This window comes from Microtus pennsylvanicus, chromosome 3, assembly GCF_037038515.1.
Source record: "Microtus pennsylvanicus isolate mMicPen1 chromosome 3, mMicPen1.hap1, whole genome shotgun sequence".
NCBI classification, from domain to species: domain Eukaryota; kingdom Metazoa; phylum Chordata; class Mammalia; order Rodentia; family Cricetidae; genus Microtus; species Microtus pennsylvanicus.
The window spans coordinates 27,344,424-27,369,845 of NC_134581.1; the positions used below are offsets into that span (position 1 = coordinate 27,344,424).

Genomic DNA, 25,422 nt, shown 5'->3' on the forward strand with positions numbered 1-25,422 from the left:
CTGATTTGGCCAATAGCCAGGCAGAATAAGAGTCAGGTGGGAAATCCAAGCAGAGATAAGGGAGAAGGGCAAAGTCAAAGAGATGCCAGCAGTCACTGAGGAAGCAAGATGTGAGGTAACAATCCATGAGACTCATGGTAAAATACAGACTAATACAAATGGGTTAATTTAGTTGTAAGAGCTAGTTAATAATAAGCCTGAGCTAATTAGGCCAAACAGTTTGTAATTAATATTAAGTCTCTGAGTGATTATTTTAAAAGGGTCTTGGGACCAGGTAGGACAGAAAAAGCCCCTTTTACAGCCCAACAGCTCAGAAGTGCCTATTTAGAACCCAACCCTAAGCCATATTAAACATTCTATGACAAACCTGCTAACTTTTAGGTTTAGAGCTGAAAGTAGACAGCAGCTGAATTCTATCACTGCAGTCAAACCATCAGGGTCTTAGAGAACGCACTGCTTGCCTACAGAATCTGTGCTAACTCAGCATAGATTCCTCATCCTAGAATGCACCTTTCATGTCAGTTCTGTTAAAGAATACCTGTAATCCATTAAACGAGGGCACAAAATAAACCCCTTCCGAGTCTTCCAGGCTCAGGGCCATTTGTTCAGTCTCAGCGGCGTCTGTGAAAAGATCTGCAAAAACAAACACAGGAACAACAACAAAACCCTAAAACAAAAGGAAGAGGGTGGGGGAAGGACAAACAGAATCAGGTTACACAACCAGCAGTTAGAGGGTCCCCACGGATTAGGACTAAAATGTAACAGCTCTTCTTTAAAAGGATCAACACAAGATGTATTCTGCCTGACCTCTGTGCACTCTGCAAAGATTTCCAGCAAAGGTTTGGACAAGAGAGATTCCCCTACAGGTCCTTCAGGTAAGTTCTGTACACAGCAGGCCTTACTTTTTCATTAGGGATATTTGGGTAAAATTGGGGAATCCATCCTATGCGTTGTTTTTGTTTGTTCCTTGTTGCTGTCATTCAACATTATTCCCAACTGGGCAGGGTGCTGCAATCTCAGCACCTGGAAATCTGGAAAGCTGAGGCAGAAGAACCTCAGGTTGAAGGCTAGCCTGGGCTACACAGTAAGATCCTGTCTCAAAACAACAAACAGAAGATTATTCTCCTTTGGCTGGCAGTATAGCTCAGTGGTACAGCGAGTAGGTACGTCAGTGTGTTTAATATGCAGGAATCCTACAGCTTTGATTCTCAGTACACACACACACACACGCATACACACACACACACACACACACACACACACACACACACACACACCCAACATTAAAAGAAGATTCAGAGATAAGAGACAACCCAGTTTTCTTGACATAGAAATCTTCTACCTACGCAAGCTTTTTTCACTTGATCCACTGGGATCCACTTGACAAGAATAAACATACCTAAGGAACCCTTGATCAAGTAGATCCCAGTGGATCAAGTGAAAAAAATTAATTTCATGAGTTCAATAAGGGAGCAATAATAGACTAAAGGTCACTCCTTTACAAAGCAAACAAACAAAAGGAATCAAGCCTTAATTCACTCATGAAAGTTTGTACTGAAGTGTATGACATATGGAAGAAAGTGTTCAAATCTAGGAGACTGAGGCAGGAGGATTGGGAGTTCAGGGCATCTTCAGCTATATATCCTATATATCATATTCAAAGCCAGACAGGGCTATAAGAAGTGGGAAGAAGAGAGAAAAGGAAAAGATACAATAGCCGAGACTATACAGAGAAACCCTGTTAAAAAAAAAAGCACAAGATCAACAGAATTCTCTTGTCTAGTGCTGTGAACCAAAGGACAGAAGAGCCAGGGTCTTGTGCACGGCAAGCTGCTGTGGAATAATCCTTCTGTACACGGTGAAGATGGGTGCTCTCATTGTTAATAAAAAGCTGATTAGTGGGCTGGAGAGATGGCTCAGAGGTTAAGAGCACTGACTCTTCTTCCAGAGGTCCTGAGTTCAATTCCCAGCAACCACATGGTGGCTCACAACCATCTGTAATGAGATCTGGTGCCCTCTTCTGGTCTGTAAGCACACATGCAGACAGAACACTGTATACATAATAAATAAATAAATTTTTTTTTTAAATTTATTTATTTATTGTACAATATTCCGTCTGTGTGTATGCCTGCAGGCCAGAAGAGGGCACCAGACCTCATTACAGATGGTTATGAGCCACCATGTGGTTGCTGGGAATTGAACTCAGGACCTTTGGAAGAACAGGCAGTGCTCTTAACCTCTGAGCCATCTCTCCAGCCCAAATAAATAAATCTTTAAAAAAAAAAAAGCTGATAGCCAATGGCTTGGCAGGAACTCCAGGGCAGTGAGAACGCTGGGGAGAAGGGCGGAGTCAGAGGAGGTGCCATGAGGTGCACAGTGAGCAGGATGGGAAACACATATATGAAGTAAACAGAACGGGGGCAGCACACAGGGGAATAGAAACTGGTTGATTTAAGTTATAAGAGCTAGCGGAAAAACAAGCCTAAGCTATCAGCCGGATATTTATAAATATCAAGTCTCTGTGAGGTTATTTGGGGAGCAGCTGGAAGGACAGAAAAGCGGCCTATGGTAAGCAAGCTCTGTCTTAACCCACATAGGGAACCCATACCTAGATGGAGACAAATCTCGTTTAACACCCCGCCTCTGAGAGCCACTCGTCATCACAGCTGTGTGTAGCCCACTCATTCTCACGCCACACAGAATTTCGCTGTGAGATTCTGTAGCTCATAAATCCATTCCATAAGAATATGGAGAGTCCCTGGTGTTTGGCCATGCTGCACAGTTGTGTGCAGTTTTTTCAGCGGAAGTGACAGACATTTTCTGTTTACCAATACCAATGAATGGAATGGCTAGTTAAAGGAGCCTCACATTTACAACTAGCTTTGGCAAGAATGTTGAACAACTATTTAAAGTGGTTATATTAATTTAAGATTCCTCTCGGTTGATTCAAAATTCCAGTGACTTCATCTTCTTCCCAGTCATTATTGTCAGCATTGCCAGTTTTTCATTTTAGCTATTTTGGTGGTTTCCATGACAGTGTGGGTCTCACTTCCCTGTTTACTATGTCAAAGACTTCTCATTGGTCAGTTAGATATAAACCATGAACTTGATCCTCTGTGAACGAGGTAGCATTTTTTTTTAAGTGTCTCATGTTGCCCAGGCCTAAAACTTGATGTGTAGCCAAGGATGGTCTTGAATGGCTGCTCATTCTGCTTCTATTCCCCATGTACTGTGATTACAACCATGTGCCTTTTTTTTTGAGATAATTCTAGTTCCTGGGCATCCATTGCTTCTTCTAGCCTCCAAGGGCACCAGGTACATATACGATGCACAGATGTACGTGCAAGGAAAACATGTACACAGATAAATAAATAAATAAATACATCTTTTTAAAGTTAGGAGAAGAAATTAAAACTTTTTTCTTCTGGTTTTTTTTTTTGTTTTTGTTTTTCAAGACACAGCTTCTCTATGTAGCTTTGGAGCCTTTCCTGGAACTAGGTCTCGTAGACCAGGCTGGCCTCAAACTCAAGAGATCCAACTGCCTCTGCCTCCCCAGTGCTGGGATTAAAGGTGTGTGCCCCACTACCACCTGGCCCTGGCTAAAAACCTTTTTTTTTTTTAAAGACAGGGTCTCACTATGCAACCATAGATATCCTGTATGTTATCATTCATGATGCTGGTGACCCAAGGTCGCATGGGTGCCCTGCAGTGGGAGAGAGACAGATATGCCATGTGGAGAGAGCTTGGATATAGAGTTTATTTAGTGGGGGGAGGGGAAGAGAGAGGGAAAGAGAAGAAAGAAGGGGAGAAGGGGAAGAAGTAGGGGAGAAGGGAGAGAGGCAGAAGCCACCTCTACAGAGAGAGAGAGCAAGAAAGCTGGCTGGAGAGGAGGAGGGAGATCCCCTTGCCTGGTGGGCAGGAGGGATTGGGAGTGGGCAGGACTCATCTCTTAAAGACACAGGGTACCCAGGTAGACCAGGCAAGATTTGAACTCACAGATACCCACCAGCCTCTGCTGGGATTAAAGGTGTGCACTGCTATGCCTGGCATAAAATTAAAAGTATTTTTTGCTGGGCAGGTGGTGGCACACACCTTTAATCCTAGCACTCAGGAGGCAGAGGCAGGTAGATCTCTGTGAGTTCAGGGACAGCCTGGTCTATAAGAGCTAGTTCAGGACAGGTTCCAAAGCTACAGAGGAAACCCAGTCTCGAAAAAATAAAAACAAAAATATATATATTTTTTAATAGTATGGCTTTCAGTTTACTGTTTTAATGGGATTCCTGAGTGTCCAAACAAGAGTCTCTGATTCTTATGCCTTCTCTTAAGACTCTTTTCCTTCTGTTTGTCTTGTCCAATTCTAATATGTTGGTTTTTGTTTTATCTTATTGTATTTTATTATTATCATTTAGACAACTGTTTGTTTTCTAATGAGAGACAGAAAGGGAATGGATCCAAGGAGGAAGGGAGGTGGGGAGGAACTGGAAAGTGGTAAGGGAGGGTGTTAGGTCTCAAACACCCACCCCCCCACCCCCTACCCCCCACCCCCCACCCCCCCACCCCACCCCCACAAGTAACTGAGTGTCTATTAACATATCAATGAGGACTCTGGCCAGGAGCTGCCCTCAGTCCTGACCTGTTACAAAATCCTGGCTCCTCAGCACTTCTCACCCCGCCCCCTACCTGAACTCTCCAGCCCCTCCCCTTCACGGCCCCTCCCCCAGTAACTGCTCTGCCCTATATAATCTCAGCCAGTTTGGCTGTGTGGTCTCCTGGCATTTTGGCCCATGACTGGGTTGCAGTACTGGGAACTAAGCCCAGGGTCTGGTGTATGCCAGGCAAGGGCTCTGCTGCTGAGCTACACTCCAGTCCAGAACATCTTTTTTTTTTTTTAAAGATTTATTTATTTATTTATTTATTTATTATGAATACAATACTCTGCCTGTATGTGTACCTGCACCCCTGAAGAGGGCACCAGACCTCATTACAGATGGTTGTGAGCCACCATGTGATTGCTGGGAATTGAACTCAGGACCTCTGGAAGAATAGTCAGTGCTCTTAACTGCTGAGCCATCTCTCCAGCCCCAACAACATCTTTTAAATAATGAAAGATAAGATATTGTCCCAGAATTCTCCTTACAGTAAAACTAAACTTCAGAAAAACAACAAAACCAAAACCCCACAATCTCCAACGAAGGAGAATTAAGAACATTTGTTACTACTGACATGTAAGTTTTTAAAATTAGGAGGGCCCAAGGTGGCTCAACGAGTAGGGGTGCTTGCGTGCAAGGCCAACAACGGGGAGACAGGGTGACGGGACAGAAGTCAGCACCTCTTAGTGGCCTGCTTACAAGGCTCTGCTCTGGGGAACCAGCACCTCTTGGTGCCCTCCTTACAAGGCTCTGCTTTGGGGAACCATGGTAATGCTCCGCATTTAGACAGTAAAATCATCCAGGCATGGCAGTACGTGACTGCAATCCCACTACTCAAGAGACTGAAGTGTAAAAATTGTGAGTTCAAGGCCAGGCTGGACTATACAGTCAGTTCCAGGCCAGCCAATAGTAAATAAATAAAAAATAAACTAAATAAAAAGCTTCAAATTTTTATTTATTCATTTATTTTCAGTCAGGGCCTCTGTGCTGGTTAGTTTTTGTCAATTGGCACAAGCTAGAATCACTTGAGAAGGGACCGTTAGTATAAGAACAGCCTCCATTGGATTGGTCCCTGGGCTTGTCTGTGGGGAATTACAGCCTCTATCAGTTTCTGGGTTGTATAAGCAAGTGTAGGAAGCCATGGGGAAGAAGCCAGTAAGCCGTCTTCCTCCCTGGTTCCTGACTTCCCTCAATGGTTGACTGTGATCTGAGTGTAAGCCCAGTTAACCCTCAAGTTGGTTTCAGTCAGTGTTTGTTTGTTTGTTTGTGTTTGGTTTTTTTAGACAGAGTTTCTCTGTGTAACAGGCTGTCCCAAACTCATTTTGTATACCAGGCTGGGCTCGAACTCACAGAGATCCACCTGCCTCTGCCTCCCGAGTGCTGGGATTAAAGGCACGCACCACCACTACGCAGCTTTCAGTCAGTGTTTTATCACAGCAGCAGAAACCTAGCTAGGACAGTCTCACTGTGACCCAGGTTGACCTGGAATTTACAGCATCCCTTCTTCATCGTCTCCAGTGCTGAGATTACAGGCATACAAAAAATCCCCTCCTGGGGCTGGAGAGATGGCTCAGCGGTTAAGAGCACTGACTGCTTTTCCCGAGGACCTGGGTTCAATTCCCAGCACCCACATGGCAACTCACAACCGTCTGAAGATCCAGTTCCAGGGGATCTGACACCTTCACACCAATGCACATAAAATAAAGTTAAATTAAAAAAAAAAAATCCCCTCTTTTAAGAGGCCAACTTTCTTTCTCTTGGGAAGGAGTCAGAGAACAGGCAGGGGCCATTACTTCAAGTAAACAGTGTGGGGTGTGTACTTATGAAGAAGTCTAATGGGGAGTGCTTGGGGCAGGCAGACGTGACTGGGACCAGCAATTAAAAGTGATCCTGCTAAGAAAGATGTCCCCAGACGCTTGTCAGCTGGGGCAGTGGAGCTGAGAACTGCCACCACCGTAGAAGAGAAGCAGGGCATTTGGGCATGCTTTCCCGCTCCTCCTCCCACAGTGGCCCTGGGTGCTCGGACCACTCCATGACCAAAGGCCTCCTCCACCTGACCACCAGCCTAACCACTTCTTGTTTGTTTGTTTTGTTCAAGACAGGCTTTCTCTGGAGCTTTGGAGCCTGTCCTGGAACTCACTGTAGATCCAGCTGTCTCTGCCTCCCGAGTGCTGGGATTGGTGTTAAAGGCGGCATGTGCCACCCATGCCTGGCCAGCCAACCACTTTTAAAGCCGCCTTCTGACCCTCCCTGGAGAAAGTCCTCGCTCTGCTGCCGCTCCACTTAAAAGTTAGCACTGATACAGATGTATTGTAAACAGATACGTATGTTCGTGTGTTAAGCTTAAAATTTTAGCAATCAATTAAACTCAGGGCCTTAAGCATGCTAGGCACTCTACCACTGTATGGAATCCTAGCCTATCTGTTTCCTTATTTATCGTTTTCATAGACAGGGACTCACTGGGCAGCTCCTGTATGTCTGGCCCGGTGCCCATTATGTGGCTCAGGGTAGCCTCAAATTAAAATACCCCTCCAGGGAGCTGACGTAATGGTTGGCCCATCACTCTAGTCTTACTTTACTGCTCTATTCCCCAGGCTATCCCTGAAGAACTTCCGCTCAAGCAATCCTCCTGACTCAGTAGCTATGCCTAAGATACGTACCACTGCACCCATAGCAGTATTTGTTTCTTTTTTTTTGGTTTTTCGAGACAGGGTTTCTGTGTGGTTTTGGAACTAGCTCTTGTAGACCAGGCTGGTCTCGAACTCACAGAGATCCGCCTGCCTCTGCCTCCCGAGTGCTGGGATTAAAGGCGTGCGCCACCACCGCCCGGCCCAGTATTTGTTTCTTAATTTCCACTTCACGTATGTCTTTCTTGGAGACTGGGACTTCCATGAGAGCAGGAGCGGCGTCCACGCCATCCAGAATATAGTCCAGGCTCATCCCAACCACTCACCTGCTTATGAACAAAGCTCACAGACGGGCCATGTTTGTTAAGACTGAAATTATAAAGACAGGCGGAAGGAGGGGAGGGCAATGCAGTGAGGCAGAAAGTCTAGAGAAGGGCTTGTGCAGAACTGTGGGAAGGAAGGAACAAACTGTATTTTCCAGAATACAGTTTATGATTTTTTTCAATGTACTAATTAAAATTCTTGAGAGGATTACATCAAATAATGTTTACTTTTTATGTGTATTTCAGACAACTGGAGCAGATATCAGTTACAGCCAGACTGAATTTAAGGTAAATCTTAAACCGGCTGCCCTTTCCTCTAGCTGAAACAATTGTTTCATTTTGATGTTCAGAAAGGGCTTGTCTCCAATTTGAGCCACCTGTTGCCTCTCAAGGTCAGGGTCCTGGCTCCCCACAGAGGCTTTCTCCGTGTGTGGTGAGAATCCCCAGGTACAGCACCTGCCCCACCCCAGCTGACTAGCAAAGCTTCTGTAATGAGTATGAGGTGTCACTGGGAACTTGGACTCCAATGAATGTGAAATTAAATAAATAGTCTAGGTTGTTCTTCCTCTCTCTATAGGTAAACTGAAAAGCATTAACTAAAAAGAGAAGATTATATATATATATATTCATTCTGAGCTAGGTAGTGGTGGCACACACCTTTAATCCTAGCACTCGGGAGGCAGAGACAGGCGGATCTCTGTGAGTTGAGGCCAGCCTGGTCTACAAGAGCTAGTGCCAGGACAGGCTCCAAAGCTACAGAGAAACACTGACTCGAAAAACTAAAAAAAAAAAAAGAAAGAAAGAAAAGAAGAAAGGAAGGAAGGAAGGAAGGAAGGAAGGAAGGAAGGAAGGAAGGAAGGAAGGAAGGAAGGAAGGGGGAGGGAGAGCAGGGGGAGACATGGATGGGAGCGCATAGCTGGAATATCAGAGTTATAAGGAGAATGAGTAGCTGTGGGGAGGGAAGCCCATCAGCTAGTAAAGTTTAGTGTAGAGGAGAAGGTGAGAGGGGATAGGATGCCATGGACTTTGACTCTGAGTTGTTTAACAGGCACTTGTTCATACAGAGGGAGCCTGAAAGTCAGCTTGGGCTTTGGTATGCTAATGGGCACCACCGTTAGCCATTTCGTTCTTTTTTCCTTTTGGAATTTGGGGAAATGGAGTTTCCTTTGGACCTGACAACTTTTTACTTCATTTGTTTGGTGGGGGGCAGGGCACGAGTATGGGTACAATGCCAGTGTGGGGAATCAAAGGACAATCTGTATGGTTCAGCTCTCTCCTCCCATCAGACAGGTTCTGGGTATCTCACTCGGGTCATCAAGACTTGTAGTCATTAAGGGCCTTTACCGGAGCCATCCTACTGTAAACTCACGGCAGACTTCTGGGGTTTTAAAGACAGAGCTCAAGGATGTTAAAAGCAATGCACTTAAGAACGGAGACTTCGGGTTACCTAGCTCTGAACTAAACTTTTCTTCCCTGGTAAGTAACTGTAAGTGAAGGTTAACTACGGAAAACAGAGAGCCTCAGCGGAACTGCGAAATCCCGGCCTGACAGAGGAAGCAGACGTGACAAGATCATCTGCAGGCAGTTAGGAACTGGAGACTCCTGACAAGAGGTCAATCTGTGATAAAAACAGCTGCCTTGGCCTTGAGGTTACAATAGATTTGCTGTCGGAACTTTCCACCCCCAAAGTTTCCTTTTCTGCCCTATAAAATCAAGCCCCCTGCTCGTCCCACAGAGGGACTGCCATCCTTAATGTCCTAGTAATGACATCCCCTTCAGCTGGGGTCAGTCTTCCCCTTCTGTTAGTTTTCAGTGGCCACAGGCAATCCAGGCAGTCCTCATCTAACAGCAGGTTTAGGACTCAGGGTGCAGCTCACAGAGGGGGAGGGGACAGGCAGGAAACTAGTTCCGGGGTAAAGTGACTGCCTAGCATGTGGAAGACCTCGGGTCTGATCCTAGGGAAGGGGAAAAAAGGGGGGGGTCACTTGGCATTGTCCTCTGAGAGTGTTTTCTGCCAACAGGATTGTTTTTTCCTTAATAAATCAGCTAATTCCAACCCTTCAAGTATAAAATCACAGATCACAGCATACATCATGAAGAACAATCACTAGAAATAGTCTGCAATCGTCCCAGCTACTGGGTTTGCTGTTGTTGTCAATTTGACACACATGTTAAAGTTACCTGGGAAAAGGAGCCTCACTGAGAAAATCGCTCTGTCAGATTGCCTATAGGCCAGCATGTAGAGCATTTTCTAAGTTAATGACTGATGTGGGAGGGCACCCAGCAGTGCTACCCCCGGGCATGTGGTCCCTGAACTGTGTAAGAACTCAGGCGGAGGAAGCCAGGGGCAGCAAGCTAGTGGGCAACATTCCTCCACGCTCTCTGCCTCAGTTCTTGCTCTGGCTTCCCTCAACTGACTGTGACTTGGGATGTGTAAACCAAATCAACCCTTTCCTCCCCACCTTGCTTTGGGGCAGTGTTTTATTACAGCAAAAGAAAGTAGACTAAGACAGGTATATATTTCACATTTTGTACATGAAATATTGTTTATAATATACAGGCTGTTTGTTATTCATAATGGTCAAAAGGCAAAAGCAGAGATTGGCATGATAGTTCACTGCCTTGTGTTGTCAGAGAGGGCTGACTCCCCAGGGCCGGCAGATGGCTCAGTGCAGCTGAACTGAACAACCTGTGTGGTGGAGAGACAGAGACGGGGGAGAGAGACAGAGAGACAAAGACAGAGAAAGAGACAGACAGACAGGGAGAGAGACAGAGACAGAAAGAGACAGAGTGAGGCAGAGACAGGAAGAAACAGAGAGAGGCAGAGACAAAGACAGAGTGAGGCAGAGGGAGTGATCAAGCCCCACCTCCCTTGGATTGACCCCTGAGCTCCACCCTTTCCCACACACACACACACACACACACACACACACACACTAAAATGTAAGACTCTGTCTGGGGGGGGGGGAATATCACTCAGTCCTGTAACAGAATGCCCAAGGATGGGGAGACAAAAACTATGTGGCAGTTTTAGCAGCTGCCTGGATTTCTTTTTCTCCATGAAAAGGCTTAAAGAATCTCAGATACTAATATAAATTATTTTATTAAGGATTGAACCTAAAAAAAAATCAAACTCAGTGGATAATAAATCTGATCAATGGGTATATATCTTTTAAACTTACTAAAATGTAGGTGATCTCTTAAAATAAAAATGGAAAACTAAAGATTCAAATAAATAAATAAAATGTAAGTTAAAAAATAAAATAGCTAGGTGTGGTGTGAATGCCTTTGATCCCAGAAGAGAGACAGGTAGATCTTTGTGCACTGGCGGCCAGGGTGGTCTACCCAGGGAGTCTCAGGCTAGCCAAAGCTGCATACTAAGAAAGACAAACAACACATAAGGAGAGCTGACTCCTCCAAGTTCCTCCACTTACGCCGTGGAGCACACACACATAATAAAAATGCAATAAAAATTACTAAAGACCAAAAACAGCTGAAAAGGTCACCAGCAGATGACAGACAAACTATGGTGCAGTCACACAGTGGAGTGTTAGTCACCAGTGAGGAGGAAGCAGCGATATAAACTAAAACCTGAGTGACCGTGAAAACACCCTGTGGAAGACGCGTGCTGCAGGGCAGAGTCCACGACTTGGCTATAAGATGTCCAGAGGAAGCAAGTCCACAGAGGCAGAAAGACTATGGCAGCAGCTGCAAACCACGACGAGAAGGATGACGAGGAGCTAAGTGAGAGCCCCGCTAATAGGTGAGCTGTTTACGTTAGGGGAGACCTTAGGGAATCTATAATTAGGCTGTGAGTGTGTCTGCATCACTGTATCAAAATTCTTAAAAGTTCCTGCACAGTGGTAGTGCACGCCCTTAATCCCTGCACTCAGGAGGCAGAGACAGGCAGATCTTGGTGAGTTTGAGGACAGCCTGGTCTACAGAGTGAGTTCCAGGACAGACAGGACAACAGAGAAATCCCATCTTGATAAATAAAAAAAAAATTAAATAAATAAAATAAAATAGAAAGCAGGTATGATTATAGTCTTTTCTTTTTCTTTTCAATTCCTAGTCTTAATACCTAGCCTTTACCAGCCCAATATTTTAAAAATAATAATATTCTATATTTTCTACTAATACATGTTACTTTATTCTAATGTCTCATTTGAATGGTCCATTCTCTTTGCCTATTGGTCTAAAACCTGTGGCAACCTTGAATTCAAGTCCAGCCTGTGGATTCTGTCTAAAGGTGACTTACCTAATTTTTGAGCCCATATTATAGCGGTACCCGTGTCTCCTGCATTGCCTTCAGCTAAACATACAACTTCTTGTCCAATCTTCCATCCAATTAATGGATAAAAGCCTTAGAAAGCAAACAAGCAAACCAACAGTGTAAGTCAAATAACAAATACATGACTCGTGGCAGCACCAACCATAACTTACTAGTCTGGTGATACAAACAACCACAAAGTGCAAATCCCAGCCCTCACTAGGTGGGGTCTTAAGGTTTCTGGACTTTCAGCTTTGGTTTCTGCAAGTGAAAAGAGACTACAGGAGAGAGCTGCTGTAGGCATAAGCAGAGTTAACTCACAAAGGAACAAGCCCATTGCCCGATATACAGTATTGTACAATGAATGTAAAGGGCGGGTTTCTGCTTTTCTTCTTTGTTTTGCTGTTGGATGCTAGTCTCGGTTTGGGGAGCTGGGAATTGAACCGAGGGCCTGGTGCATGCTGAGTATGCACCACTGAGCTATGTCCCCAACCCCTAGCCATTAGTTTTTGATAGCTACAGACACATCCACATCTCCAGAAACATGGCAGTGAGTATTGTAATGGCAAACTAAAGGTTCCTAGAGAGAACCGTGCCAAAGCACTAACCACACTGTGTGTGTCTACTTGTGGTCTCCAAGCAAAGTCCCAAGTCAGGACAGTGAAATACAGTGACAAGCTTTTCTAGCTTTGACCCTTGCCAGCAAGGGGAAAGGGACCAGGCTGTAGAGTGAAGGCAGGAAAAAAAAAAAATTAAATGCATCTTCGACAATGCTGGGGATGGGGTGTAGCTTAGTTGTCCAAGTGCTTGCCTGGCCTGCACGAAGCCCTGGGTTCCACCTCAAACACCATATTAACCAGGCATGGTGGCAAAGCTAGAACCCTAGCATGGGGGAAGTGGGAGCAAAAGGATCAGTGGTTCCAGGTCATCTCTGTCTACATAGTAAGTTCAAGGCCAGGCTAGGCTATGCGAGACTTAGTCTCAAAAAACTAAAAAGGCCTTAAACGTGTTTTGATCACTAGATGGCAACGATCACCCCTGAAAGTTTCTAACAACGCGTAAGTAAAAGAAAATAGGGCTGGATCCCAAGGCGTACAACCCTTGTCTAGCACGTTAAAGCCTGCGTTTGATTCCCCAGCAGCCCACCAAATAAATAAATAATTGAGAAAAAGAGAGATTTAGACTACAATAGTAAAGTTTAAACAAATGTAACATGCAATACAAATAAATATTTGGAAAGCTGACCAAAATAGCCTAATCCATCTAATTTTTTTTCTATTAACATATTTGGGGTTTTTGTTTTTCAAGACATTTTTCTACATAGCTCTGGCTGTCCTAGAACTTGCTCTGTAGACCAGTATGATCTCAAACTCAGCAATCCACTTGCCTCTGCCTCCCAAGTGCTGGCATTAAAGGTGTGTGCCACTGACACCTGGCGACATCTCTATTTTTAATGCTGCTAACTTAATTTTTTTAATGTAAAGGTAATGGGGATCAATTAACTCTAATAATTAAAATATATCAGAGAATATCTTTAACATAAAACAGAAAATTAGAGCCAGGCAGTGGTGGTGCACACCTTTAATTTCAGCACTCTGGAGGCAGAGGCAGGTGGATCTCTATGAGTTCGAGGACAGCCTGGTCTACAGAATGACTTCCAGGACAGCCAAGGCTACACAAAGAAATCTTGTCTCAAAAAACAAACAAACAAAACAAAAACAAAAAAACCCCCAACAACAAAAAACAGAAAGCAAACTGAGCAAATTAGTAAGCAGCACTCTTCCATGGCCTCTACATCAGCTCCTCCCTCCAGGTTCCAGCCCTGTTTCATTTCCTGTCCTGACTTCCCCTGACTTCCCTTCATTATAGACCAAGACATGGAACTGTAAGATGAAATAAACCCTTTCCTCCCCAAGTTGCTTTTGGTCATGGTATTTTATCACAGCAATAGAAACCCTAACTAAAACAAGTACTGATTACAAAATAAATACATTAAGAGAAAATAAAAATATTCTAAAGCTTATTATTTAAACAATAAATTTGTTTCTATAACTGTAGTTAGAACAGAGGTACAATACTCCTAAGAGTACCAAGATATTCATTTGCTTGCCTTTGATATAGGACCTCAGTATGCAGCTGTCTAGGACCATGCGTATGTGGTCAGGACAGCATCCTACTTCATTGTTCCAAGTGCCGGGATTAAAGTTGTGTTTATCTAGCCGGGAGTAGTGGTGCACGCCTTTAGTTCCAGCACTCAGGAAGCAGCGGCAGCCTGGTCTCTGAGTCTGAGGCCAGACTGGTCTACAGACCGAGTTTCAGGATAGTCAGGGGTTGGGTGGCGGCGGTACATACATCACAAAGAAACAGTATAATTTTTATCTTAGTAACAAGATATATCCTGATTATTTACCTCCATTAGCATGCTGAGGGCTGTTTCCTGTATTAATATCCAAAAATGTCCCGGTGCCCATGGTTAACTTCACGTCTCCTGTCTGGAAGCAGCACTCTCCAAACATGGCCGACTGCTGGTCACCAACCTGCCAAGGTTTGACGGTCAGATGCACACTCTACCAGAGCCTACCTACCAGCGTCCATCTCCCCTTACAGGACACTCAGGGCCATACTTCCCTGCCTTTTTTTCTGCCACTTCTTTAAGACAACAGCTGCATAGTTCAGGGTTTCTCTGGGCAGCACTGCTGGCAGCTAATCTACTTCATGACTTTAACAAATATAATTTTAGAAATGTCAGTATAAAAATTATGCCGAAAAACTGCCTTTCCATTTTTACCTCAGAAGTTTCATTCATTTGTCAAGATAACTGGTCTCACAAATTTGTCCTTTACCAAGGGTAACAGGTACAATAAAGTGTGGAGTCTTACACCGCCCATGTCATAAACAGCTATTTCCTTTTCTTCCTTTGTTTCTTCAAGACAGGGTTTCTTTGTATAGCCTTGGCTGTCCTGGAACTCCTTCTCTAGACCAGGCTGGCCTCTGACAATTCCGGGATCCACCTGACTCTGATTCCCAAGTGCTGAGATTAAAGTGTGTCTCCACCACCTGGCCTAAAACTTCCCATTTCTTGTTTTAAAGTATTTAAATTTTGTTACCATGGCTACATGTAAACATACATAAAGCTGCTTATTTGACTTCCTACAGTCCCGGAAATCGACTCTCAGGCCCCACATGCTCTCATGAGTTCTTGGGACTCTATTTTTATTCTTCTTAGAGACAGGCTGCCATGTTTACCAGGGTAGCCTAGACCTCTTCTCGTGTCCCAGCCTCCGAGCAGCTCGGACTAGTAGGCACACATCACTGCAGAGCGCTTGCCTTGTCTGCACACGGCCATGGTCACTAGTACCATACTAAACAAAGAAATAAAATAAATAAAAATAGGGCTGGCAAGATGGCTCATCTGATAAATGCATTTGCTACTAACCCTGACACGGAGTTTGATCCCTGGGACCACCACATGGTGGAAAGAGAGAACTAACTCCTGGAAGTTGTCCTCGGATTTCTTTTTTTTTTTTAATATTTACTTATTTATTATGTATACAATATTCTTTCTACATGTATGCCTGCATGCCAGAAGAGGGCACCAGACCCCATTACAGAGGGTTGTGAGTCACCATGTGGTTGCCGGGAATTGAACTCAGGACCTTTGGAAGAGCAGGCGATGCTCTTAACCTCTGAGCCATCTCTCCAGCCCCACCTCTGATTTCTTCACGCATGCCATGGTATGTACACACAGACATACAGACACATGCACACAAAAAATGTTTAAAAAAATAAAAGATAAACCCTTTTTTAGGCTAAGCATAGTTGAACACACAATCCCAGCACTGGAGAGTCTGAAGGGAGCAATTTAAGTCAGAGGTAAGTCTGGACTAAATACAGAATCATGCCACTTACCCCCAAAAAACAATAAAAATAAAGTCACTTGAGCAGGGGAGCACATGCATGTAAACCCAGCCACTTTGGAGACTAAGTGGTTTACACAGAATTTAATGCTAGCTCAGGCTACATAATAAGACCCTGTTATTCATAAGTCAACAACTTCACTTTAAAAATCAAAGTAACCAAAGTGCCCCCCCCCTTATTTTATTCATCTCAGCTATACCTTAATCTAAGAGTAAACCTATACTCAGCAATTATTTTAGTTTTAGATGGGCATCTACCTGGGCAGTTACATGCTAAGCAGTCTGTGACCGCTGACTCCAACTCCCTCCTCTGATGTCCATTGCTTATTTACTGAGTTGGGCTGCTCGGATGAAATGTAAATAGCAGCCCCTCACTGGTTTTAAAACGGTAGCATCAACAGAAGTAACATAGTCTTCAGAACACAGTATCTCTAGAAAATGTAACAGTTGGGACCGGCTACAGTGTCCTTCCACTGTAGAAGTCTGGCCAGTGGCCCTCCACCCAGAACACAAGGGATGCTTCTCATTCTACACACAACCCTTTCAACTTAAAAGACATGAAAGAGCTCCTAGTCATAACGTCTGTTTCTTCTTCAGTGCTGATACTGAACCCAGGGCCTCAGGCATGGTGGCAAAAGCTCTAACTGAGACCCCACTGAGGACAACAGGCTCTCACTAAGTATCCCTGGCTATCCCAGAATGTACTATATGGACCAGCCTTGAACTCTTTAAGATCTTCCTTCCATGCCGCCGAATACTGGGATTAAAGCCATGAGCCACCACACCTGGCTCAGGCATTAGCTTTAGTCTACGGAAGACCTTGTGTTTCTTTTAAAGCTAGCTCCCAACCATTCAAACATATTCATTTAGTTTTCACCCCCATGTCTTCTACTTACCAAGGCAACCACTGGTATCGGCACACCAAATATCTCTTCATCCACCGATCCAAAATTATGGCTTCAAATAAGATTGATGAAAGAGTTAATTGTTGCTCTGGATACAGTCATTCTAAAATCCAGCAAAATGCTTTTCACACAGGCTACAGAGTTACAAAGCGGATGCAGAAGCATCGAAAGCACAGAAAAAAAAAATCCCTTTCCCCAGCAAAGCAAAAAGAATTCAAAGGCAGTTCCGTAGGTCTGTGTCTGGTGCCCACATTTACCTTGTGTCCTTCACGGGAGGCAGGATAGAGAGCGGTAAGGAAACTATGGTGGCTATGAGCTTGCTCCAACACATCTGGGCATGAAAATACAGCGTCAGCATAGGCAAGCTTGAATGCATCAAACCTCTACCCACATTGCAAAAATCACATTGTACACAACAAACTACAATCAGTTAAAAAAAAGAATCTAGCCTGAATTACAGAAAAAGCTGGTGATTCAAAAAAGAAGATAAAAGTCTTTACCCCAAATGGATCAAAAAATCCAGTTGTACTGGCATTTGAATAATCCGTGGCAAACGCGGAACCTAAATTTACATTAGAAATAGCACACTTAATATCAGGTAATAGAAGTCATCTAACCTTGGTATATAATCTAGACCGTTGTCTACCTTCAAATTCATCCTAAAATGAATGCTTGCAACATTCAAGTTTCCAGGAAAATTCTCACCAAATCTTTATGAACCTTTACAATTTTTTCTTTTAAGATTTTATTTAAAATTTTCAAAATTACAATGATGTATGTGTAGTGTATACGTGTGTGTATCACGGCACACAAGTGCAGAGAAGAGGACAGTTCCAGGACTCTGTTCTCCCTTTCCACCATGGGTCCCAGGGGTCAGATTTGGTCCTCAGACTAGGCAGCAGATGTCTTCCTGCTGGGCCTTCTCACCAGCACCCCTCCCCCATCACATACCACTGTCTGCATATGGAGGTCAGGGGACAACTTTCTGTAGGCAGCTCTCTCTACTATGTGGGCTCTAGGGACTAGCTCAGGTCATCAAGCGTGGCAGAAGCTATCCTTACCAGTTAAGACATCGTACCAGCCCCTGAATGCTGCAAAAGCAGTTTTATTAGATAAGGCTTGAGGATCCTGAGTTTGAAGGGAAGAGGTGTAAAGTGTTAACTGTGCCCCCAATCATACCCAAGTACAGTGTTTTACCCCTGCTTTGCTTATTTCTTTAAAATTTAAAGTTATATTTACTTTATGTGTATTAGTGTTTTGATTGTATGGATGTCCGTGCACCACACACATGCCTGGTGCCCTGGGAGTCAGAAGAGGGCGCTGGGTTCCTGCAACTGGAGTTAGGCATGGTTGTGAGCCAGCATGTGGGTCTCTGGCACTGAACAGCTGAGCCACCATAAGTCCCTTATTTTTTTTTTAAGTTAGCACACACACACAAATCAATGTATTTCATCATGGCATTTTCATATATGTTACTACACTTTATTCTAATTTGTCTCTCCCCCATGCCCCATACCCTTTCTAACGTTTCCCTTCCTTCCCCTAGACAGACTGCCCTTTTGATCTGATATCACATGTATTCCTTCATCCGCTTTGTTCCTATCTCTGTCTCTGTGGCATGCTTAGAGTCCTCCAGTCACACACCTGAGTGGGAAGGCCAGGCCATAAGGCAATTCTCTTCTTGCTTGTTGAGCATTGCCCGGGCTGGTTTCCACTGTGGCTGCACAGGCCACCTTCCCAGCGGCAGCAGTGAATTCAGGCTTCTCTTCCCACATCCGCGTAGCGTTTGCTGCCATTCATCTTCTTTGTTTTGTTTTGTTTTTTATTTTGAGACAGGGTCTCTCTCTATTGGCTTGGATAGCCTGGAACTTGTTACGCAGACAATCTTGAGTTCACAGAGATTCACTTGTCTCTGCCTCCCAAAGGCAGGGATTAAAGGCCTGAGCCACCTGGCTTTATGTATCCTCTTGATGATAGCCACTCTGATGGGGCAAAATGGAATTCAAAGCCACTTCAATTTGTGTTTCCCTCAGGACTAAAAATACTGAACGCTTTTAAAAGTAATTGTTGGGCATTTCTTTTTCTTCTTTAAGATGATTTGGGAAAGGTTGTGCTTAAATCTTACATTCTTTAAATATTCGGATATTAATCCCTGGTCTGATGTGTAAGTGGCAAAGATTTTTCCTACTATGTAGGATGTTTAAGTGAATATTTCCTTGGCTGTGCAGAAGCTTTTCATTCCAAGCAATCCTATTCACCAATTATTGATATTATTCCAGGGCTAACAGAGTCCTTTCCAGAATATCCTGGTGCATTTTGCCTACATTATGTTCTAAGACTTTTAGTTTCATATCTGATATTAGGATCCTTTTTTTTTTAAAAAAAAGGCTTATTTTCTTTTTATGTGTGTCTGTGTCTGTGCGCGTGCGCGCGCATAGATGAAGATGCCCACGAAGGCCAGAAGACGGCATGGGATCCCAGGAGCTGGAGCTGCAGACAGCTGTTAGCCATCTGATACACAGAGAACCAAACTCAGGTCTTCTGGAAGAGCAATAGCAAATATTTTTAACCACTGAGCTATTTCTCCAGCCCCAAATAATCTGTGTGGTTTTTTGTCTTGTTTTTTGTTTGTTTGTTTGTTTGTTTGTTTGTTTTGAGACAGGGTTTCACTATGTAGTCCTGGCTATCCTGGAGCTTGCTATATAGATTGGGCTGGCCTCCAACTCACAGAAATCAGCCTGTCCCTGCTTCTTGAATGATCGGATTAAAGGCGTGCACCCCACATCCAGCTGCTTTGTGTTATTTGTATTTTTGTTTTAAGACAGTCTTACTGTGTACCTCTGGCTGGGCTGGAACTTGCTATGTAGACCAGACTGGTCTTGAACTTGAAGATCCACCTGCCTCTGAGTCCCAAGTTCAGGGACTACGGGAATGCAGCACCATATCCAGCTGGGACTGTTGTCTTCTAGCTCTGTGAAGAGTGTCACTGTGGGCTGAGGAGACGGCGCAATAAAGGTGCCTGCCACCAAGCATCTGGCCCCACATTGAGGTCGGAGAAAACTGACTCTGGCAGTGTGTCTTTTGGCTCCCTCGGTGCGTTACCACCATGTTCCTAGTTATTTCTCTAGTTGGCCACACTCGTGTTCTTTCCTTTCTGTCCCGTCAGTATTAAGGTCTTGCTGGTTTACTGTGCTGGACAAGATGGATTCCTCCTTAGTTTCCCTCTGTTGATCAACTCCTCTCATAAAATTACTCCTTCCCTTATTCTTATGATAGAGACTTCCTTTCTTCCTCGATGTATCTTCTGCATCGCTGGCTTGCAAGGCAAGGTTGGCCTGAGTCTGGCTGCCTTGAACTGTCCTTGTTTCTCCAGCATCTGTAAGAAGCAGCTTGGCAGGGCGCAGCACTATTGGTTGGCGGTTTTCACTGTCGGGACTTGACAGCATCTTTCCATGAGGGATGTTGGCGGGGATCTACCACCGTTCTGATGGTTCTGCTTTTCAAAGTGAGTTTGGCATTTTCTCCTCACAGCTTCTGGGGTTCCCTGCTTTGTGTTTCGGCATTTTAACTATACCATGAAAAGTTTCTTCTGTGGTGCTACCTGCGTGGGATTCTAAGGGCTCCTTCTATGGGACATCTATTTCTTTCCTTGATTTAGGAAATTCTCTGCTGTAATTTCATTGAATAGATCATGCCTTTTAGTGTTCGTCTCTTCTATCCTGTGAATGTTTAGTTTTTTTTTAAATATTTATTTATTTATTATGTATACAATATTCTGTCTGTGTGTATGTCTGCAGGCCAGAAGAGGGCACCAGACCTCATTACAGATGGTTGTGAGCCACCATGTGGTTGCTGGGAATTGAACTCAGGACCTTTGGAAGAGCAGGCAATGCTCTTAACCTCTGAGCCATCTCTCTAGCCCTGAATGTTTAGTTTTGGACTCCTGAAAACACCCCAGATATCTTGTACGTTGTGGTCATATTTGTTCATTTTTCCCCTTATTGGTGTCTGGATGTCACAGCTCATGAACTTTGCCCTCTGTCCCTTTTATTCTTTCTTCTAGTTAGTCAAGCCCATCGGTGAACGCCTCTGTATTTTTTATTTGATTCAGTGAGTTCTTCATTTCCAGCATTTCTATGCGTTGTTTTCCAGACACTCCATTTTCTCACTGAACTCTTCCTCCACGTGGTCGTCCAGATGGCTGATGTTTCCTTCTAATATGCTGGGCCTCGACTTCAATTCATCTGCTGGTTTGCATCCTCTTTCATGGTACCCGTCATTCTTTACCAATAAACTTGACATGGTCACCTCACATTCTACCTCCTCCGCCGTCTCGGATGAAGTTCAGTCACTGAGACGTTATGGTCTTTTGAAGGAGTTATACTGGGTTTAATATGGTGCTTGTGTTTCTGCATTGCAATTTGGGTGGGCCCTCCAGTTATATCTGAGGGTTTTCTTAGGCAACCAGCTCGCGAAGGCTCAATCCCCAGAACGACTCGGAGAAGGGGACACAGAGTGCGTGTGAAAATGGCCGCTGTTCCCCTACTCCTCAGGGAACAGTGGGGCCCAAGCTGTGTGCAGCCACTGTCTGTCTCTGTCTCTCCCCTTTTGGGCTTCCCTTCAATTCCTTTGTAGGTTCCCGAAGCTCTTTCTCTCTTTGGAATAAAGTCTATTTCCTCTTATTCTGATTTCACTGTCGCACATGGGGTGCTGCTTCTCGCCCCCTCCCCCCCCCCACCTTACCTGGAAGTCTAATTTTAGCTCTCTGAATTAACACTTCCCCAGGTCTCAGACTGTGAAATTTCATCAGTATTTTCAAACCATTTTCCTCTCCAGGAAAATGGAAATCAATCTGGCTTTACTGCAACACGCAGGTACCAGTATGCAGAATAGCTGGATGCTGGGGGCAGGCAACGCATGCAGTTACCAGTGTCCTGAATAGCAGAACGCTGGGGCACGCACCCAGTTACCAGTGTGCCGAACAGCAGAATGTCGGGTATGGAAAGAAAACCGTGGAGTAAATATTTTCTACTCTCCTTTAAGCAAATCTGGCCCCTTAGCCTTTTTTCCCTTCTTTTTTTTTTTTTTTTTTTTTTTTTTTTTGGTTTTTTGAGACATGGTTTCTCTGTGTAACAGAACGGTTCTGACTGTCCTGGTACTTGCTCTATAGACCAGGCTGTCCCTGAACTCACAGAGATCCGCCTGCCTCTGCCTCCCGAGTGCTGGGACTAAAGGCTTGCGCCACCACCGCCCGGGAACTGCAAGGGCCCGCGGGGTCCCCTTTACCTTTCGTGAGCTTGTGTAACAGCCACGTGTCAATAGTCCCGAAGCAGCAGTTGTCTTCTTGTACGGCCTTTCGCACCTAAAAACAGAAGAATGTTTGGTCGACTCAGACTGACTGCAGCATCCCGCACATGACAAAATACAGATCAACAGATAGCTGTAATCTCAATCATGAAAATACGCCCAGAAAGACTGTTTCTAGGATACATTCCGAAAGATTGCAGTTATCAGCAAATGGGCTTTAGAAGGGAGTACCTCCTATCATCTATGTGATTCACTGAAAAATTTTAGTTTTACATCAACAAACACTTTTTCAAAAAGGGGAGCATGATTTTTTTTTTTAGTTTAAATACACAAATATATTAGTATGACCCAAAGAAGTAATATTACATGTAATATTACACCATGGTTCAAGGGATAAATCCAACTTAACGCCTATTTATTTATTTGGTTTTTCAACACAGGAATTTTCTGTAGCTTTGAAGCCTGTCCTGGAACTAGCTCTTGTAGACTAGGCAGGCTGGCCTTGAACTTACAGAGATCCACGCGCCTCTGCCTCCCAAGTGCTGGGATCAAAGGCGCGCACCACCACTGCCTGGCTCCTACAGCCTATTTTAAAAAACATTTATCCACCCCTTACAACTGTTCCAAATACAGAGAGAACACCTGACTGTGATACACCTACAAGACAACCCTACACGTACGTCTCAGAGAACACTGAGGAGGACGGGCTGGGAGACTAAAAGAGCCAGAGGACCCAGACCTCTATGGTAAGATAGTGTTTTCCATAAACGACAGGGCAGCGCGCCCGAGAACACAACAGTATGGCTAAAGAAGGTCGGAATCGCAGTATCATCGCATGCCAATGTGGATGAGAACTCTCACAAGGCCCCGCGCCTGGATGACAGCTACAGGCACTGGCTGTCAAAAGAGGAAGAATGAGTTTTCTCTGGGCATGAGTCCCCTAAGGTTATGCAATCCCAAGTGGTGAACTCCAAATATATACACACATAATATATGTGCAGTACTAAATGGATTAACAGGCTGTATTTATAGGTATGTACATGTTTGTATATAATAATAATAATAATAATAATAGGTCATGAATTTGAGATGGAGTGAAAAAGACATGGGAAGAGTCAGAGAGAAGAAAGGGGACAGAAATGATGTAAATGTAGCATTCATGTCTGAAATTCTCAAAAAACAAAAAAACACCAACAGTTTTTAAACTGAAAAATCAAGGAGGGGGAGAAGGATGGTGAAATAACTCGGTGGTTACGAGAACTTCCTGAGGCACAGGTGTGAGGCATTTCCTGAGGAGCTCACCACAGCCACCTGTACTTCCAGCGCTAGGGGATCCACCGTGGTTTTCAAGCCTCCACAGGCACCCACATGGGGCAGAAGCGTGCGCACACGCGTGAGCACACACACACACACACACACACGCTCCTAGAGTGTGGGGGCAGTGAAAAAGTTCTCGATACGAAATCTTCCATGTATCAACTCAAAAGGATCTGGGCTGCATGGAGCTCAGGGTACTGAAGAGATTCTCGGGAAAGCAGCGGAAAGAAGACTGATCCTGTTAGCTTGTGTCATCATTTTGTTAAGATAGTTTTTTTTATAAGGTCTTTTACCTTCTCCCCTTTCCTGATGACTGAAGCCTAGATGGGTGTGTGACTTCCAGGAAACGGGAAGAACCTTATGATGCCCTATATACAAATGCTGGATTGCTGCCAGATTGTAGGTAGGTGGGAAGCCCAAAGCTGGGTATTATTTCTTTGATCAAAATGTTAATTACCATTTGCTTTGGTTTTGTGGTGGAAGCCTCAGACAGCCTAGTCAAGTGTCCTGGCACTAAATCACACTCCTGTTCCCAACCCCTGTTTTCTCTGGGGCTAGAGACTGAACCCAGTGCTTGGTTGTACTAAGCATATATTTAATCATCTGAGTTACATCTCCAGCTCTAATCTATTTTTATTTTGTTGTTGTTGTTGTTTTGTTTTTCGAGACAAGGTTTCTTTCTCTGTAGTTTTGGAGCCTGTCCTGGAACTAGCTCTTAGACCAGGCTGGCCTCGAACTCACAGAGATCCGCCTGCCTCTGCTTCCAAGTGCTGGGATTAAAGGCGTGCACTACCACTGCCGGCCTAATCTATTTTTAAAGGTCTATTTTTATTTTATGTGGATGAGTGCTTGTTTGCCTGAATGTGTGTATGTGCTGAAATCTATCCACAGAGGCCAGAGGAGAGTGTTGGGTTCCCAGGAACTGGAATTGCAGACAGCTATGAACCATCAGATGGATGCTGGGAACTGAACCCAGGAACTGCATCTGACCATTGAGCCGTGGTCAGTTCCTCCACTCTTTTAATGGCTAAAACTTCAAATGACGCTTTGAAAATGGCAGTATCATAGATGACGAACTTTATCCAAGGTGCAATTATTGTTAATTGAAAACTTCACCCAAACACTTGCTGTAGGAATTCCTACTGCCAGTAGCCTTTAAATTGCCCGCCCACTTGGACATGGCCTTTTAAATACTATTTATGCTGATGCAAAGCATGCCTCTGGCCTCTTTTCCAGCTGCAGGATTTGGTTGCTGTTCCCCGTTCCAGAAGAGGATTGTGATCTGTGAGTCTACCCCTAAATAAATCACCCTCTATTATACTTGATTCTGAGCTGGTGTGGGATTTCTTTTAAGCATTCTTCTTCAAACACTCTGATAGTTACAGCTGATGTGACAGATTTAACTGTCAACTTGACTCAGTCTAGAATCCTCTGTAAAGAGAGCGTCAGTGAGGGGCGGTCTAGGTTAGGTGGGCAGGCCTGTGAAGATGTTTGTAGGCAGGCCTGTGGATGTCCTGATTACCTTGCTAATGTAGGTACACAGCCTAAGAGGGCTCTGCCATTCCCTGTGTGGGTCTGTCTAGAAACACGGAGGAAGTGCCAGATATGGTGGTGCACACCTTGAATCCGAGCGCTTGAGGGAGAGGCAGATGAATCTCCGTGATTTCTAGGCCAGCCTGGTCTTTACAGAGAGTTCCAGGGCAGCCAGGAGTAGAGAGACTCTGTCTCAAAAAACCAGAAACTAAAGCAAGTGAGAAAGTGCACTAAGAACTGGCAAGGCAGCGAGCATTCATGTTCTGTGCTCCTGATGAAGGACGCAATGGGACCAGTTTTCTCCAGCTTCCACCATGAGTGCCTCTGCTGTGACGGACTGGAGCCTGGAACTACAGGCTGGAGTAAACGCTTTCTGTCATACGTTGTATTTGTCAGGGTGTTTCATCACAGCCACTGGATGTAAACTCAGACGGTTGCCTTGGCAACTTACAATGATCTCTCTGAAGATCATCATTGAAGATCATTATTATCTCAATATTGTTGGTTTAAAAATTAATGAAGAGCCTGTGTCATGACATTGAAAAAAACATGTATTTTATGACAAAAAAACTAT

General features: G+C 44.3%; 1 protein-coding gene across 1 annotated transcript in view; it reads right to left on the reverse strand.

Annotated features, from left to right (window-relative positions):
* Gk5 (glycerol kinase 5) overlaps positions 1–25,422 on the reverse strand; it is a 65,081-nt gene that overhangs the window by 14,884 nt on the left and 24,775 nt on the right. Inside the window, exons 6-12 of the mRNA XM_075964964.1 lie at positions 21,978–22,053; positions 17,192–17,253; positions 16,949–17,022; positions 16,683–16,743; positions 14,280–14,406; positions 11,858–11,962; positions 539–633 (exon numbers count right to left, since the gene is read on the reverse strand). Of these exons, the coding sequence (XP_075821079.1) occupies positions 539–633; positions 11,858–11,962; positions 14,280–14,406; positions 16,683–16,743; positions 16,949–17,022; positions 17,192–17,253; positions 21,978–22,053 (600 nt within the window). The remainder of the gene's footprint in view (positions 1–538; positions 634–11,857; positions 11,963–14,279; positions 14,407–16,682; positions 16,744–16,948; positions 17,023–17,191; positions 17,254–21,977; positions 22,054–25,422) is intronic.